The 16,074-nt window shown below is 35.1% G+C and overlaps 2 protein-coding genes across 3 annotated transcripts; one reads left to right on the top strand and one right to left on the bottom strand.

Moving 5' to 3' along the window:
• Nucleotides 1-761: 761 nt before the first annotated feature.
• Nucleotides 762-6,769, bottom strand: LOC105150283 (hypothetical protein). Of its 2 annotated transcripts, none has more exons than XM_011063246.2 (5): nucleotides 4,806-6,769; nucleotides 4,227-4,592; nucleotides 3,908-4,036; nucleotides 2,869-3,833; nucleotides 762-2,715 (listed from the first exon to the last, which is right to left on the bottom strand). In XM_011063246.2, exons 2-5 carry the CDS (start codon nucleotides 4,564-4,566, stop codon nucleotides 1,015-1,017), a joined length of 3,135 nt encoding a protein of 1,044 aa, XP_011061548.2. In that variant the 5' UTR covers nucleotides 4,567-4,592; nucleotides 4,806-6,769; the 3' UTR covers nucleotides 762-1,014. The 2 variants fall into 2 exon arrangements, with proteins under 2 accessions (XP_011061548.2, XP_011061549.2); XM_011063247.2 differs by having other exon boundaries at nucleotides 4,227-4,587.
• An 868-nt stretch (nucleotides 6,770-7,637) lies between these two features.
• Nucleotides 7,638-15,453, top strand: SMC6 (Structural maintenance of chromosomes 6). Its single transcript, XM_087410297.1, has 19 exons — nucleotides 7,638-8,464; nucleotides 9,113-9,305; nucleotides 9,396-9,548; nucleotides 9,634-9,878; nucleotides 9,944-10,063; nucleotides 10,132-10,262; nucleotides 10,472-10,672; nucleotides 10,751-10,947; nucleotides 11,034-11,180; nucleotides 11,271-11,455; nucleotides 11,801-12,108; nucleotides 12,231-12,450; nucleotides 12,535-12,705; nucleotides 12,820-13,007; nucleotides 13,127-13,292; nucleotides 13,373-13,486; nucleotides 13,567-13,761; nucleotides 14,728-14,861; nucleotides 15,024-15,453. The coding sequence occupies exons 1-19, from the start codon at nucleotides 8,354-8,356 to the stop codon at nucleotides 15,058-15,060; spliced, it is 3,216 nt and encodes a 1,071-aa protein (XP_087266423.1). The 5' UTR covers nucleotides 7,638-8,353; the 3' UTR covers nucleotides 15,061-15,453.
• Nucleotides 15,454-16,074: the final 621 nt, after the last annotated feature.

The raw sequence follows: 16,074 nt of genomic DNA, 5'->3' as shown, positions 1-16,074 counted from the left end.
AATTTATAAAATACTTGATCACACATACTATTATTCGTTTAATAATCTTAGGAGCAAAAAATTTTCATTTTATGATATATTTCTGTCTTCTATTCATGGTAACAATTAAAGGTCTCGTTTATAATAGTCGCACAGGCTGTGTCGCATGTCGTATGAGAATATCGCAGGAGTGTTGCTTCTAGTCGCATGATTGTTACAATCGCAAGAGCTCTTATCGTACGGAGTTAAGCCAATTTCAACTTTCTGTGACAAACGTGTCGAGCTCAGCTAATCACAGCACAGCAAGTTTGGCGATAGAATTTGTTGTCAAATTGCTTGCAAACAATCCTTGCGACTATTGTAGATGTTCATTTAACGACACTCTTGCAACATGCCACTTTTCCTGCGATGCTACTACTTGCGACATGCAACATAGCGATTATTATATATGAGGCCTAAAGTAGAATCAAAATTAAATAATTTTAATATGGACACTGTTAGGTGAGATATTTGCAATAGAAAATTTTAAAGAAAGGTAACAAAAAAGCAGAAAAAAAAACAAGATTGTAATTCGCGAAGAGAAAAACAGTAATAAAAGATCTACTTAGACACTTATCGAATCAATTAGTCAACAACTGATTTTTATGTATCTTTCTTTCTCTTTATAAAAAAAAAAAAAATGAAAAATATCTGAGCGTATTACCAAAATTTTTGATTTCTAAGGATTCAATATCTAATTAAGTCTGTTTGGAAAAGATATAACTAGTATTGCTAATATATAGCTTTCTACTTGCTAGTATTTAAGGATTAAACGTTGTATCGCTAACTTAAATTTTCATCTCTGTGATGAACTATTAAGGCCATTATTTATTTTACTTTTATTAGAATATAATGTTGATTGAAAAACAATAAGTGTATCATGAAGTAACAAGTGATGAGGAACCTAGTACGCACAATTGAGCAATTATATATAAAGAAAACTGATCGCGCAAGTGAAAAAAAATATAAAAAATATTTCTATTTCTTACCCTGTGCTTAACTAATTCTACAGTGATTAGCTTTAAGTTTCGCCGAAAAAGCAGTTTCTGTCGACGCTGTGCCGTTTGATGTCAGTGAGCCTCTACGCGCTACGCAAGTTGGATGCATACTAGTAGTAGTGTCAAGATATTCTTCATCATTATCTGAGTCCGTGTCTTTGTCTCTAGTCGACTTTTTCGATATCAAGTCGTTCACATAACGCTCTATCAAATTGCGATTTTGCAGGCTTATCGCACTATTACCATTACTTATGACAAAAGGCAATAATGCTTCGGACATTTCACTATTCTGACGCTCGATATACATTTTCTGTAGTTCGGCCAATGCTTCGTCCATGAAGCGAACATTGTTCTTGCGATCAGTCACTGGATTGTTGAATTCCAATCCTTTAGATACTCCGCTATTTTGCTTCGGTAGAGTTGCGCTTTTTTGATCATTGGCGATTAACATAGTAGTAGTGGTAAAACCCATCGGGAATTTGGGTTGACGCAGATCATTTGCCAATGGTTTACCGTCAGAAGCTACTTCAATATGATTGCCTTGTTTCTGCTGCACGTAACCTTTCATAAATCCTTGTGGTTCAGGAGGTGGAGGCGCGTTTGCCTTTGGAGCAGTGAAGGTCACATTATACTCGACATCCTGAACGTTTTTATTTATCATTTGAATTGGAGGACAGGCTGAATTCTGCTGCTGGTTCGGCGGAGCAGAATGTCGCCATCTCGCGCTGTTCATCACAAGCCGCGCGAGTTGCTGAATGGTTTGTTTCTGCATCCCAGCTTCGTTATTAACGTTCTCGCCAATGTTAAATGGTTTTGCTGGAGTCGATGAATCGCATGGTTCGCAATTGAGATAATCACGTCGAACTGCCGCGTTTAATTGACACATACGCTCGTAGCTCTCACCCTGTCCGGCTACCAGGTTATCTTGTCGCGCGTATTTGAGTATCTCCTTCCGCGAATTCCAGGTGCCATGATAAGGCGGATCTTGTTCGTATACGCGACATTCGGTGTCCAAAAAAGCTGCAGTTAGTATCATGATGGGAGTGGGTTCACGCTGTGTGAACAATTTTCTGCGCGCGGTCAAAGTCTGGCCCATGTTCAGTTCTAGCCGCGCGTTTTCTATCTTCTCCTCGAGTTCACGCTCTGCCTCCAACAGCTTCGATGTTTCATAGATCAAGCCTCGCATGTCCATACGCAGTCCGCCTATTTCCCTAGCAATGCGTCTTTCTGCCGACGATTTTGTGCGTGCGTCATTATTGAAGACAGGCTGAAAACCAAGTCGCTGCTGAGCCTTCACGAACGGTGATGTGGATACTGGACCCAATTTCGTCCATATTGTGCCGAGCTTCTTGCCTGCTGGACTGACAGTGATTGGCGACACGACGCCAGGTCTAGTCAGAACAGGATTCTGATTGATTAGCTCGACGTTCGAATTCGGAATCGTACAAGGAACGCGACAAGGCTTCGGAGGAACTAGATCCAATTTAGGTGGGATCATTCCGGGCTTCGGTGGCGGAAGTAAGGAAGTGATCACAGTTTCCGGCATCGGCGATGACGGTGATGGAGGCGTTTCGTTTTTATTGAGTACCGTAGCATGAACAACATTCAACAAATCATCCAACCTGTTCTCGAGCCTGTTTTGCCGATCTCTGTCAACGTCGAGAAATCGCGTCACCATGTCATTCTGCGCAGCCAAGATCTAAAAAAATTGGAATAACATAAAAGCTATTTAAAGCTATTATTTAAAAATATAAAATATTATATAAATAAAAAGTAAAAGAAAAGAAAAAATAAAATAACAAGTATAATAAAGTTTAATAAAAAGAACATTATAAGCACATAATATTCTTACCTTATTGACGACTTCATTTTGAGAATTAATCGCATTGAATACAAGCTGCTCCAATTTCTGTGCTTTCTTCTTCCTGAACGGTGCGCTCGGTATTGCTAGCTCGATATCTGTATTCACAGCACTATCCCGCGATTTTCCACAATTCTCTGATGGAGTAGGTGAATCCAACAACAATTCCAGCAGCAAAGTATCGTCGTTACAAGTCGCATTGTTCGTCAGAACAGTTGCATCTGCCGTAGGATTATTGGATCGACTATATGTTTCATTTAAGTTATGTGTCTTGTCATCGCTCTTCGACTCGCAGAAAGCATCATTTAAGTTTTGAGAAACGTCCGGGGAATAGTCCGGTGATGATTCGTTTGGAATAAGGTTCGTCATGCGAGTAAGACGCGGTTCTGCATCTTGATACTGCCTATATGTAGTCACGTTTTGTCCATAAATAACTTTTCGCGGTTCCTGCGGCATCGCTTGATTATTTGCATATGGTATACTTCGGTGCAGCTGATTTTGCTGGCGCGCGATATTCTCTACATTAGGATTTTGCATCACAGTGCTCTGCATTGTTCCATTTGACACGTATGGCTGATTGTGCACGTTCTGTTGGAAACCGAGTCGATTGTTCGCCAATATATTTTGCTGTGGTAACTGATTCCATCCGGTATAATTTTGTTGCTGGATATTCTGATATTGCTGCATGTTCTCCTGAATAATTTGATTCTGTACATTCTGCACTGCGTTTTGATAAGGAACCTCTCCGTATGAAAAAGGCGATAGTAAATTTTGCTGATAGTCCTCTCGTATCGGCTTCTCTATCACAATTGGATTTGTCTGTACTGCTTGATTGCCAATCTGAGTGAAACGCTCGCCAGTGTTTATGGCAACGTCTCTCGTAGGAGAAAAGACTCTGTATGGCTTGGCTATTATAGTCTCGTTGGATTCAGGTGACTCTGGATATTCATTTTCATCTGCAAAGAAAAAAAGATCATAAAATCTAACATTAGATAAATAAAATTCTCCACGATAAAACAAAATGCCTTACATCCCATCGCCCACGTGGGGGACAGAGCGTTCGTTCGAAAGAGAGATTGCACAGGCTCCTGAACTTTCAGTCTCATCTGTAAATTCTTGTTAGTCTTTACATCCTTTGGTGGTGACTTCACAGTTGAGTCTAAGAACAATCAGAAGTAATATTAACTTATTCCCTATGCACATTATATGCTGCAATAACAGAGCATACAATGTCATTAATCCAACCTAGGTTGATATAAATCTGTTTAGGCCAAAAACGTTATTAAATATTTGTTATATTCTAAAGTTTTGAATTAAATTGTTCTACAACTAGCAATTCCTATACTCACCCACGGTATCCACACCATTGATGTTGATATGCTCCAGACGCTTGCTCTTCAGTACCCGGTCGACGGTCTCATAGTATTGTTCCACGCAATCGTGAGTGCCTGCCCGCTTGGCCTCACGATAGCACACCAAGACTTGCTTCATACGCGACCGGCATTGCTTACCCGCGACATTGTAGCCCTTCTTCTTCATGTAGCGGGCTACGCTCTCCCAGATTACCTGTGGCCGGGGAGCATATTCAAGCTGCTTCTGTACCTGCCGGTCGGACCACACCGAAACGAGTAGCGCAGTGCTCTCAGGTGTCCACTTGTACTTGGCATTATCTCCGCTTGTCTCCGACATTGCTCATAGCCAGATATTGATCTGCACTACAATGAGATCAATCGGAGCTATATTCTAATTTTCAATACCTTGAATACTCAGGTCATTTTATTCTTGTTGTTTGCTGAATGTTAATTAACGATAAGGTGATACCTGAGGACCATTCGAGTAGGATTTTAAATGCGCTCCAAAGTCACAAAAAGACTCAGTCTCCCTTCTCTTTGTTTGTTCAAGGATGTTACGTTGTCTCTTGAACTTACCTCACGCCACGATCCTCGTGGAAATTAACAGGTGGCCCGCCTACACCGATAGTCGTTGCGGTCTTCGTATGGTCCTGGAGTCCTGGATTCGCGGGTTCACTGGGTTCGCCTCGGATTGCCCAACGATTGCTCAACCAAATCAAGACGGATACACAATTGCACTACTCGCACAAAGTACAGTTGCGACAAGACTCAGTAACCGACAGAGATTCAAATTTTAAAGGGACTGCGACCAATACGCGGGGGCTGCGTATGGTGGGAGGAGATGCAACGCGACCAGAAGCAACCAGGAGCGGATTTATTCGCGCGGAGTCGCGGGCTCGATGACGTCGAGGCTTTTCTGCGAGGTCAAAGAAGGCTGAAATTCTACACGGCTCTTCCGATTCTCGTGACTCTGTTTTATTCTCGAAATATCAAGATGATGCGCCACGTGTCACAACGTGAGTCTAGAATGAATAATGCAAATTTTATCCGTTGTGTCGTTTATAAAAAAATTGAAAGAATGGTCTGAGAAAGAGAGAGAATCGTTCTATTCCGCTCATAAATCGTGGTTACTAGTCTGCTATAAGTGACCTTTTAATTTTTTAGGAATCAAATCATTATCACTTCACGCAATTCAACAAATTTCACAGCTTGGAAATCATCTGACGTAATTAGCAAAGTATCTAAATTATTTATTTTTCGGGAATAAAATAAAATAAAATTCGGTATAAATTAAGTTCCTTTAAAAAGGGGTTCTTTAATAATTTAAATTAAACTCCAGAAAGGGAAGAGAGGGAAAGAGAGAGAGAGAGAGAGAGAGAGAGAGAGAGAGAGAGAGAGAGAGAAGAGTCAATTTCGTATTTTGAACGAGATGAAAATTACAAAAGTGAGAATTTGTTAGAACATTTATAATTTTATTGATCAATGCTGTAACCTTATAAATATGCTCACTTTTGAAATTTTCACATTTTCACTTCCAAAATACAGAATACGACTTCAAGGTTACATTTATGCGACAGGGGTCGTGACAAGAATAAATCCGGCACTGCGCGGTGGCGTAGTTTCGGATGCCGAATGGAGTTCATGAACGTGGAGTGAGAGTGAGTGAAAGCGGCGAGTGAGACATACATACATACGTCACATACGAAGTGAATCTATACGTACGATACTCACGCGTTCATCATTTTCTCCGCGCTCGACTGGAATGTTGGAACGCGGTTGTAATGACGCAGTGTAACAGGTGGTGCGACAGGTGCTACTATATTACACGCCTCACAGATCCGACCCCAATGATCAAAAAGCGAAACCCCTTCAATGGATCCTCTCTTTAATAAGATTGAATTATTCAATCTCTGTATTTTTAATTTGGAGCAATACTTGGACTTCAATTAATTTTGTACTAATATGTTTTGTTAATAATATGGAATTAAATAGAAAAATATAAATATTAAATATAATAGAATTATTAATTTTTAAATTTTTTTTTAAATAGAAAGAATAATTATTTTTTATTTTTTAACAAAAATGTATATTTTTCATGCAGGAAAAGATTAGATCAGAAATGATGAATTATACGTACATTGTACAAATTTTACTTTTTAATTGAATTAATTATCAATTAAGTTAATTAAGGTTACTATATTAATTTTCATTTTCATGAACTTTTCTTCATATATAAAATAACATTATTATTAAAATGAAAATGTAATTAAAAAAAATATGTACATGTGAAAAATATTTTTTCGGAAGAATATGAGACAAATCTTCATATTTTTCATTATATTACTGGTATTCAACAGAAAAAGCAGCTTTGCAATTATTGTAAGATTAATATAATTAATTATTTACATTTAAGCCCAGTGAAAAACTAAAGCAAGAATTAATTGTATTAAAGAATTTTACAATAATTAAACAAAGCTGAACCAATTAGAATCCTTCATCTACTTCCTTTCCATAAAATGAAAGAATGATTGATCGATTTTCTTATGCTTTATATGTATTATGCGTTATGCAAAGGCCTGTACTCTAGCTTTTTGATCGATTCGTTTTCTTAGGCATTTATAATATATATGTTATGCGTTACATAAGACTCTATACTTTTATCATTAGGTTTTAGTACTCACTGTGAGAGTATTGAAAATTTACAGGTATATGTAACGTGAATTATAGATTTTCAGTACTCGCAGTGAACAACATCTTTTGAGAATCAATTCTGTATCTCGAAATGAGATGAAAATTACAAAAATGAACAAATTTTGAGAAAGTAACCATTTAGAAAATAGGTATACAATTGGAGTTAGGATTTCAAGACTTCACTGGACTTCACCGGAATTTATCGGAACTTTGTCGGACTTCACCAGAATTCATTTTTATTATATTTACTTCGAGGAATTCATGATTTCATCGGATTTCGTCGAACTTCACCGGACTTAGGTCGGTATTCATAATTGATTCTTATATTTAATGATATATCCACACAAATTTGTACAGCCGCATAAACATATGCATAAAGAAAATTATCCAATCGCATTTATCTTATAAAGACACATGTAAAATGTTATTAAATAATTTTTGTTATGCATATGTCTAAGGCCTGGTCTACAATCAGTCGGGAGACGTCGTATGTTGTGTGAATGCGCATAACCTTTATTTTTCATGTCGGCTGTCGATGTCGACTGCTGGGCGTCGTTTGGATTGGTCGGGTCCCATCTTTTACGACTAACGACATCCGATAAATCCGTCGGAATCATAGTGCTTTATTTCCTTTCTTTCTGTGAAATAAAGGATTCTGATTGGTTGATTTTCTTATGCCTCATGTTTTATGCATTATGTAATGGCCGCAACACAGACTCTTACATAATGCACAGTGCATAAAAGAATCAACCAATCGAAATTTTTTTTTCCATGACTGGGAGGAATGAAGATTCTGATTGGCCTAGTTTCCACCGAAGGTTTAAACTGGATCAGAATATAAGAACCAACCAATTACAATCGAGTATTCCCGTCGTTTGATTATACAGGGAAATACTTGACTGTAATTGGTTGATTCACTGTTTTGATTCGAGATTCATATGCGGAATCGACCAATCAGCGCGCGGAGCACTGCGAGATGCGTTTAGGAATATCGAATACAGTTCAAGGACATCATTTAAATAAAGAAGAGGGAGGAAGAGAGAGAGAGAGAGAGAGAGAGAGAGAGAGAGAGAGAGAGAGAGAGAGAGAGAGAGAGAGAGAGAGAGATAGAGAGAACAATCTGCAACGGTCTGGCGGGAACGAACAGGAATGAACAGGAATTTGTTAAAACGAATAGGAATAGTGCTCGCATAGATTTCGATTTTCGATTATTTCTGTGTCCAGTGCAAGAGATTACTGACAGATACTGAAGTATATGGAGCAGGTGAATCTCTTGACAAACTCCAAGTTCACTATTAGGAGATCGATCGGATAGACGGCGGAATCTTGCAAAACAGTCCGTATTTCAAGAGAGGCGTCACGGAGATAGGATTTGATACGGGATTGCGATCGCTCTTTGTTTAAATGCGCTATCGATTTACATTACGAGAAGTATGGAAAACGATGCGAAGAGGACTCGAAGGAGGAAAACGACAGAGAAGTCTTACGAGCACCAGGCCAAACGTTCCAAACAAATCGAGGATGATGCGGTGCAGAATGAAGAGGTACCTCATGCTAATCGATAATGGGTTTTTTTCATTTAGTGATAAGTTGACACAAATGTCATTCTACTTTGACATTCAATAAGTAACAGGATGCTTTTCATTCGGTAATATTAGTCAACCCACGGTTGTTCTATCCTTATTATTCATTGAATCAAGAAGGATAGTAGGATATTTATTGACCGTTTATCTCCTAAAAAGAAAGCCAAAGACAGAATGACACATGTGTCTACTTGTGTCATTAAATAGAAAGCACTCAACAATTATCCCAAATAATCAAAAAATATAAAATCAGACATTAAACTTTGAAACATTAATTACTTCATTCAATTTTACTTCAAATAATCCTTGAGTAGATTATTTTAAGGTTATAAAATCCTAGGTTTCTAGATGGTTCCCATTTGATAACACAAGTGAACAGTTCAATATAAGTATTGTTCTATCTTTGTTATTCACTGGTCAAGAAAGATAGAATGATCTTTGTATTGACTTGTATTACTAAATGGAAAGCATCCAACAATTATTCTAGCTATCTGAAAAACATAATCACCTTGTATTAAATATGTGATTTTAGTACAAATAAGCTAATCAGTTTTATTCAGAGTTGTAATTTTCGAAATACATATCTTAAATACTTTAAATATATCATAGTATACAGCTGGAAAGGTGAAAAAGATTCGTCTTCATAACTTCATGTGTCACGATGCACTGGAAATAACATTAAACGAGAATGTTAACTTTATTGTGGGACAAAATGGCAGTGGCAAGAGTGCCATATTGACTGCATTGACTGTAGGACTTGGTGCTAGGGCAAATGTTACGAGCAGGGGAACTTCTGTTAAAGGTTATTATATTACAATTTGTCTTTTTATATATTTGTCTTTTACATATTATAGAATAATTTAATAATATATTGTTTGCTATGACAATTTAGAGTTTGTAAAAAAAGGCAGAAACTCGGCTATTATTGAGATAACATTAGTAAATAAAGGAGACACTGCTTACAAGCCTGAAGTTTATGGCAACATAATTACAGTTTTACGTAACATTGGAACTACCTCATCATATAAGATTAAAAATTGGAGAGGTACTTGAAAGTTGAAATATAATTTTTTTTAAATGATACAAATGATTGTAATCTTGTATGTACTTACAGAAATTTATCATTGCAGGAGAAATTATTTCTACGAAACGAGATGAATTGGACAATATTATATCAATGATGAATATACAAATCGATAATCCAATATCTGTATTGAATCAGGACGTTTCAAGAACATTTTTAGTTACCTCTAAGCCTGAGGAAAAGTATAGTCTATTCATGAAAGCTACTCTCTTAGATTCTATTGAAATTAATTATAAAGAGGCTCTTAACATATGTGAAGAAGAATACGATAAGTTACAGCAATATAATGCGGTATGTATTTTAAATTTATTTAAGCTTATTGTAGACAAGTATTCTCATTTTTTATTATGTGTCAGACCTTGTCACAAGAAAAGAAACAAATTGAAAAATTGAAGGAAAGTATACATAGATTAGAGGAAATGGACGAATCACGAGCAGAATTATCTAATCTCGAAATGGAACTTCATTGGGCTACAGTGAGTCTTAGTTTAAAGAAAATAGAAATTAGCAAAGTAATTTTTGGAATAATAGTTTTATTATTTAGGCGATTGTGGAGGAAACAAAACTTAATAAAATACAGAATACTGTAAAGATGCACGAAGATAAGTTGAAAGAGCTCCAAAATATAGAATTGTCTACAGAGAAAAAAGATGAAGGAATTGATAAAAATATTGAGTAAGAATTAATTTATAAATGAAAAAATTATGTGAAATGAGATTGAATTATAATTTACTTTCAGAAGTTATTAATTAATTTTAACATTTATAGTATACATCATTTATTGCAAAAGCTGTGAATTATCTTACATCTTATCTCATATTTTTTTATTTTATAGAGAAGATAAGATATAAATTATATCTTACGATGTTTTTGTTATTTTATAGAGAAATAAAGCAAAAAATTCAGCAAGCAGAACAGGAAGCGATAGATAGCAACGAAGCTTATAATAGTTCAAAACAGAAACATAAGATTGCAAATGAGGCGTATTTAAGTAAACAGCGCGAATGGCGTTCTGTATCAAGCAAAATAAAACGATTAGAAGATGATGCTAATTTGGTGAAGAAAGAAATTCAAAAGCTTGAAAGGTAAGAATATATTTCCGAATAATATTCTATTTTCATGTTCTTTTATGTTTATAATATATGTTAAGTATGTCTTTACAGCTGCAATGATGAAGAATATAACAAGAAAAAAGAAATGAAAGAGCGCCTATCAAAATTGGAGGAGAAATTGGATGAACTTGATGCTTCATTACGCACTAAACAAACTGAATTAATGCATTTAGAGGCCGATAGAATGCGACTTCAGCAAGATGTGACGTCCGCCAAAAATGAAATTGACAATTTTGATAGACATATACGTAAGTCATATTAAAACATTAGTAATATTAGTGATTTCTATAATTAGGCTGTGTAAAAAAATGCATTTTATTTTATGAAATTAAAGAAAAGATCAAAAAGGATTTAAGCGCTGTTGAGCAACAATCCGATAATGCATTGAGTGTATTTGGGCCAAATGTACCGCGTTTGTTGAAGAGAATCGAAGAGGAATATAAGAAAAACCGATTCAAGAAAAAACCACGTGGCCCTATTGGTATGTAAACTTATTTTGAAATTAATTAATTATTGTATGAAGTTAAGGCTTAGTTTTATTTTATTAAGTTATATATACATGATTATGCAGGTGCTTTTATAAAATTGAAGGATGCCGCTTGGGCACCGGCTGTAGAAAGTTTTCTAGGTTTTGGCACCCTTAACTCGTTCTGTGTGGATAATAGTCAGGATGCCAAGTTGTTGAACAGTATTATGAAGGAAATTTTTTACAATGAGAATACTCTTCAAGTAATATGTAGTAAATTCTTTAATCAGGTAAGAGAACATAATTTTTATTATTTGATAGAACATAATTTTTATTATTTGAAATTAAAGTATTTATTGAGAGAATGATAGAAATGAATATATAAATATTTAATATTTCCATTAACTTCTTAAGTGAGAAAAACAAGCAAGTGTAACAAATAGCAATTAAGAATGCTAATTTTAATTTGGATAATGTGCATAATTAAGATAACATCAATTTTAATGTTATTTTAACTTTAAACGAGGCTTAAAACTCTTCCTTTGTGTCTCTCGGTTTTAAAAAGAGAAAATTTTAATTCTCGCTTAAAGTCAAAGTAACGTTGATACAATCGGACTTAAATCTTAAATTTTCAGGTGCACGATGTTAGACATCACTGTACATATTCGCCACAGTATTCCAACCTCTTGGAAGCAATGGTTATAGAAGATCCTGTCGTAGCTAATTCTTTAATTGATCAACGTGAAATTGAATGTATACTTCTTATACCAACAAATGAAGAGGCTTGCGCGATAATGTCGGATGGGACAAAAGTACCAAAAAATTGCAAAAGAGCGTTTACTCTTCATGGTGACACATTCTTTCCCGATCCAAATTATAGAACTTACGGCGGAAATTGTACACGTGCTAAATATCTTCAAGTTTCTACCATGGAAGCAATGCAGTAAGTGCCACAACTTAATCTAATTTGGAATAGTAAACTCTAATTTAAACTCAATAATTTTATGCTGTATATGAAAAAAAATTTAATGCAATTATTAATAATTTTATTAATTTTTCATTTAGAACGCTAAAAGAAGAACTTCAGATAGCGGAAAACAAAAAGCAAGACGTTACCATAGCATATAACACTGTACGTGAAAAACTAAATCGTACTAATTCCGAATTGACTAACGTAAGCATAACAGTCCGCAAACTAAGATCCGCGCAAAGTGAATGTACTAATTTGATTAATGAATTGAAAGATAAAATTGAGTCGACTGAAGGCACTTCTGTTGATGTTTTCGTGAGTAATTAGAAATATTTTGAAGTAGTACTATTTTTATTCTCTAAAACAATATAGCTACATGATTTAATTTATTATTAATAGCGACACGAAGCTGCGGAAATAGAAAAGAAGGTAGCGCATGAAAGTGCCGCGGAAAAACTTTTAGCAGAGAATGTGCAAGAACTTCAAAAGAACGTTGAATCTCTCGACATGGAAGTTAAGCGTTGCAGGGACTTGAGGCATAATTTACATATAGTTGTTGATCCTCTTAAAGTATGTTTATTCATTAATATAATAATTAATATCTATTAACGTAGAATCATAAGTAATATTTTATATATATATATATATATATATATATATGTGTGTGTGTGTATATTTACATAGGATCAAATAAAAGAATTAACACAAGAGAAGGAAAGGCATCGGCACGAGTGTCAACGTGCTGCTCGAAAATTACAGGGTATTCGTCAAGCTATACAATGCGCAACGGGGGAATTCGAAATACAAGAGAGAGTTACAAAGAAAGCGATTTCTGTCGCTATTACAAAATGTCCTAGGATAGACACTACTAGGTCGGCATTATTTGTTGATACAATATTAAAAGTGCACTTAAAATTATTTCATAATTCTTAATTTTTATTTATATTTTAATTATTTATGTTATATTGTTTTCATATATTGTCTTTTACAGATCGATAAACCAAATCAAAACTTTACTGAGTGATTTACAAGATAAAATTCGCGAAATAGAAAATCAGTTTGGTTGTGCGGATGAATTACGGCTAGAACTAGCGGAAAAACAAGAAAAGTATGGAGTGCACATTGAATTTTCCTCTCAATTGAAAAAAAGTTTCGAAGTAAGTAAATTACCTATATAATTTTTACAGACAATGAACTATTCAAGGGAATACTTACAATATATTTGTATGCTTTGCAGAAACATATCGAACGAGTGAAACATCGACAGAAAATGTTTCTCCAATTGAGGGATACGTATAGTGTTTATGTGCAAAAGTCTTTCACTGATGTGCTTTCTTTAAGACAATATAAGGTATACAGCTATATAGAAATATTTTTTTTAGAAATATTTTATTTTTCTTATTCACAAATGGTCTTTCTTCTTTTTACCAGGGCACTGTAGTGATCGATCACCAAAAAAAAGTACTCGATTTGCATGTGAGTGCACGGAATGATCAAAAGTCTGGCAACGACACCAGATCACTCTCGGGAGGCGAACGATCTTATTCGACTGTCGCGTTCATCTTAGCTCTATGGGATTGCATTCAGTTACCTTTTTACTTTCTCGATGAATTTGATGTATTCATGGTAAGCTGTTCTTATATACAGGGTGTCTCAGAACTCGTATACCGTTATCATCGTATTCTCTGTAAAATTCTAAGATGAAAAGCTATATACCAAAAAGTGATCCGATGAGCAGAATTTGAATGGTGAAATATTGAAATTGACGAATGGGCACGCGTGGAATTCGCGCGGCCAGAGTCAACACAATCGAGATTGGTACGAGGCACTTCAGACACTTGGATCGTGTCAAAGTATGTTTCTCATTACTCTTTGCATTTGATTTTTAACTAATTAGTTAAAAATTATTTAAAATACATTAAAAGTTAAAAAATACTAAAAATTGTTTATTAAATACTAAAATCGTTTTGTTATAATAAAGCAATAATAAACTTTTTAATAATAAATAATTATTGTAACGTTAAAAAATAATTATTACAAAATAATTGTAACGTTGCTTACATAATTTTGATATTAGGTGTTGGAATTAATTCGTAGCGTTTTACAAGTGATGGGAAGTACTTTCATTAATGTATTTTTTAATGCTCATGTGAAATAAATAACATTCTTTCATTAAAAAACGCTACGAATTAATTCCAACACCTAATATTTATTAAATCTTTTTAATATTTAAACAATATTATCGTTTTATGAACAATTTTTATCTTTAATTTTTAAATTATTTGCAGATATTTTAAACAGTTTTTAAATAAAACAAATTTTAAACAATTTTTAGTGCCAAGTGTCTGAAGTGCCTCGCGCCAGTCTCGGTTGTGTCGACCCTGGTGTCGAATTCCACGCGCGCTCATTTATCAACTTCAATCTCACCATTTAAATTCTACTCATCGGATCGCTTTTTGGTAGAAAGCTTTTCGTCTTTTTGAATTTCACTAAGAATATGTTAATCGGTGATACGCGAGTTCTGAGATCCTATATATCCTGAATTTGTCTTGTACAAAAAAATAATCATCTATGTTGTATGCTTGTTTGTAGGACAAAGTAAACCGGCGGGTAATAATGGATATCCTTTTGGAGCATACTAGATTACACCCACAAAGTCAATTTGCTTTTCTTACACCTCTAGATACGTCGCACATTCTTGCCGAGGATTATGTAACGATTCATCAGTAAGTAAAAGTTTTTATCGAGAAAATATAAGTATTTTTTCTGTTTTAAATAATGAATAGTTTTTTAAATATTATAAAAGTTTATAATATTAAATTTTAAAATTTCAAATAAATTTTAAAATTTCAGGAACTTTGCGTTTGAATATATATGTTTTTTTCTAGATTACAACCACCAGAAAGAAGGGGCCTGAGTCAATAAATGTTCGATTTTTGTTTATTATTTATATGTTTACATGATATAAAAAAAGATTTTTAATTCTAACACAGGTGTATGAAACTTGTTTTTTTAACAATAAGTGAAAATAATTTATTTGTTTTGTGTTGAAAGAGAAATTCTGAAACTTTGTTTAAAGGCGTAAAAGCAAAGGTCATTAAATTTATTTTATATACCTTTCATAAAAGATAGGAATTATTCAGAATATATGTTTGTATACGCACAATATAAATATTCTTTGCGTAACTCAAATTATTCATAGCTTATTAGAGCTGTTACAACATTTGCTTAGAAATAAGAATTTGGCAACTGAAACGGTAAAGTGCCTTTAATTGTACCGCGGATTTTCTCTTTTGATAATAAATTTTTATAAAAACATTTTGATTCGTTTAAATTTCAAGTTTGCTTCCCTTTCCAGGCTCCCATATCTCTAGTCTTCTAGATGCGACGTTAACTATTTCATATCCACATAAACTAATCGCAGGATCCGCGAGAGACTTCTCTCCAGATTTGATTCTCGTTGCCAAAACAGGCTGGATATCCAGAATAGCCAGAGGTGGGCGAGAGAACCGAGGTACGCACGAAACATTGCGCGTTGCGGGCCATGCCAGACCGGTAAGTAGATCAAGGTTCGCACGGCATTGCGCGAATCTGGTCCGGCCACGGTTCCCGGCTATAACGCAACACGCCTTTACGCATTACGCGCGTATTACATGCGATGCGCGTGAGTCGACTGGCCGGTGCGTGTGTCGGGCTGGCTGGACGAGGCGTGGTAATCGACGTTATGTAATCCGTATGCTGGCACTTCGTTGGAGAAAGTGCTCAGCGAGCGCTCGTGAATCGGTAATGCGGTAATGTCACGGAAAGACGAGATAACACCGGTGAGTCCGCGGCAGGTAGTACCTGACCTAATTTCACTAATTGGGCCCGGTCGAATTCGACGTTTCCTCGACAACTTTCAATGTAGTTTTTTACCCCCTTTTTCAGCAAATTGGACAA

Source organism: Acromyrmex echinatior, chromosome 10, assembly GCF_024713525.1.
Source record: "Acromyrmex echinatior isolate Ae372 chromosome 10, ASM2471352v2, whole genome shotgun sequence".
Taxonomy (NCBI): domain Eukaryota; kingdom Metazoa; phylum Arthropoda; class Insecta; order Hymenoptera; family Formicidae; genus Acromyrmex; species Acromyrmex echinatior.
This window is presented reverse-complemented; position numbering and strand designations above follow the sequence as displayed.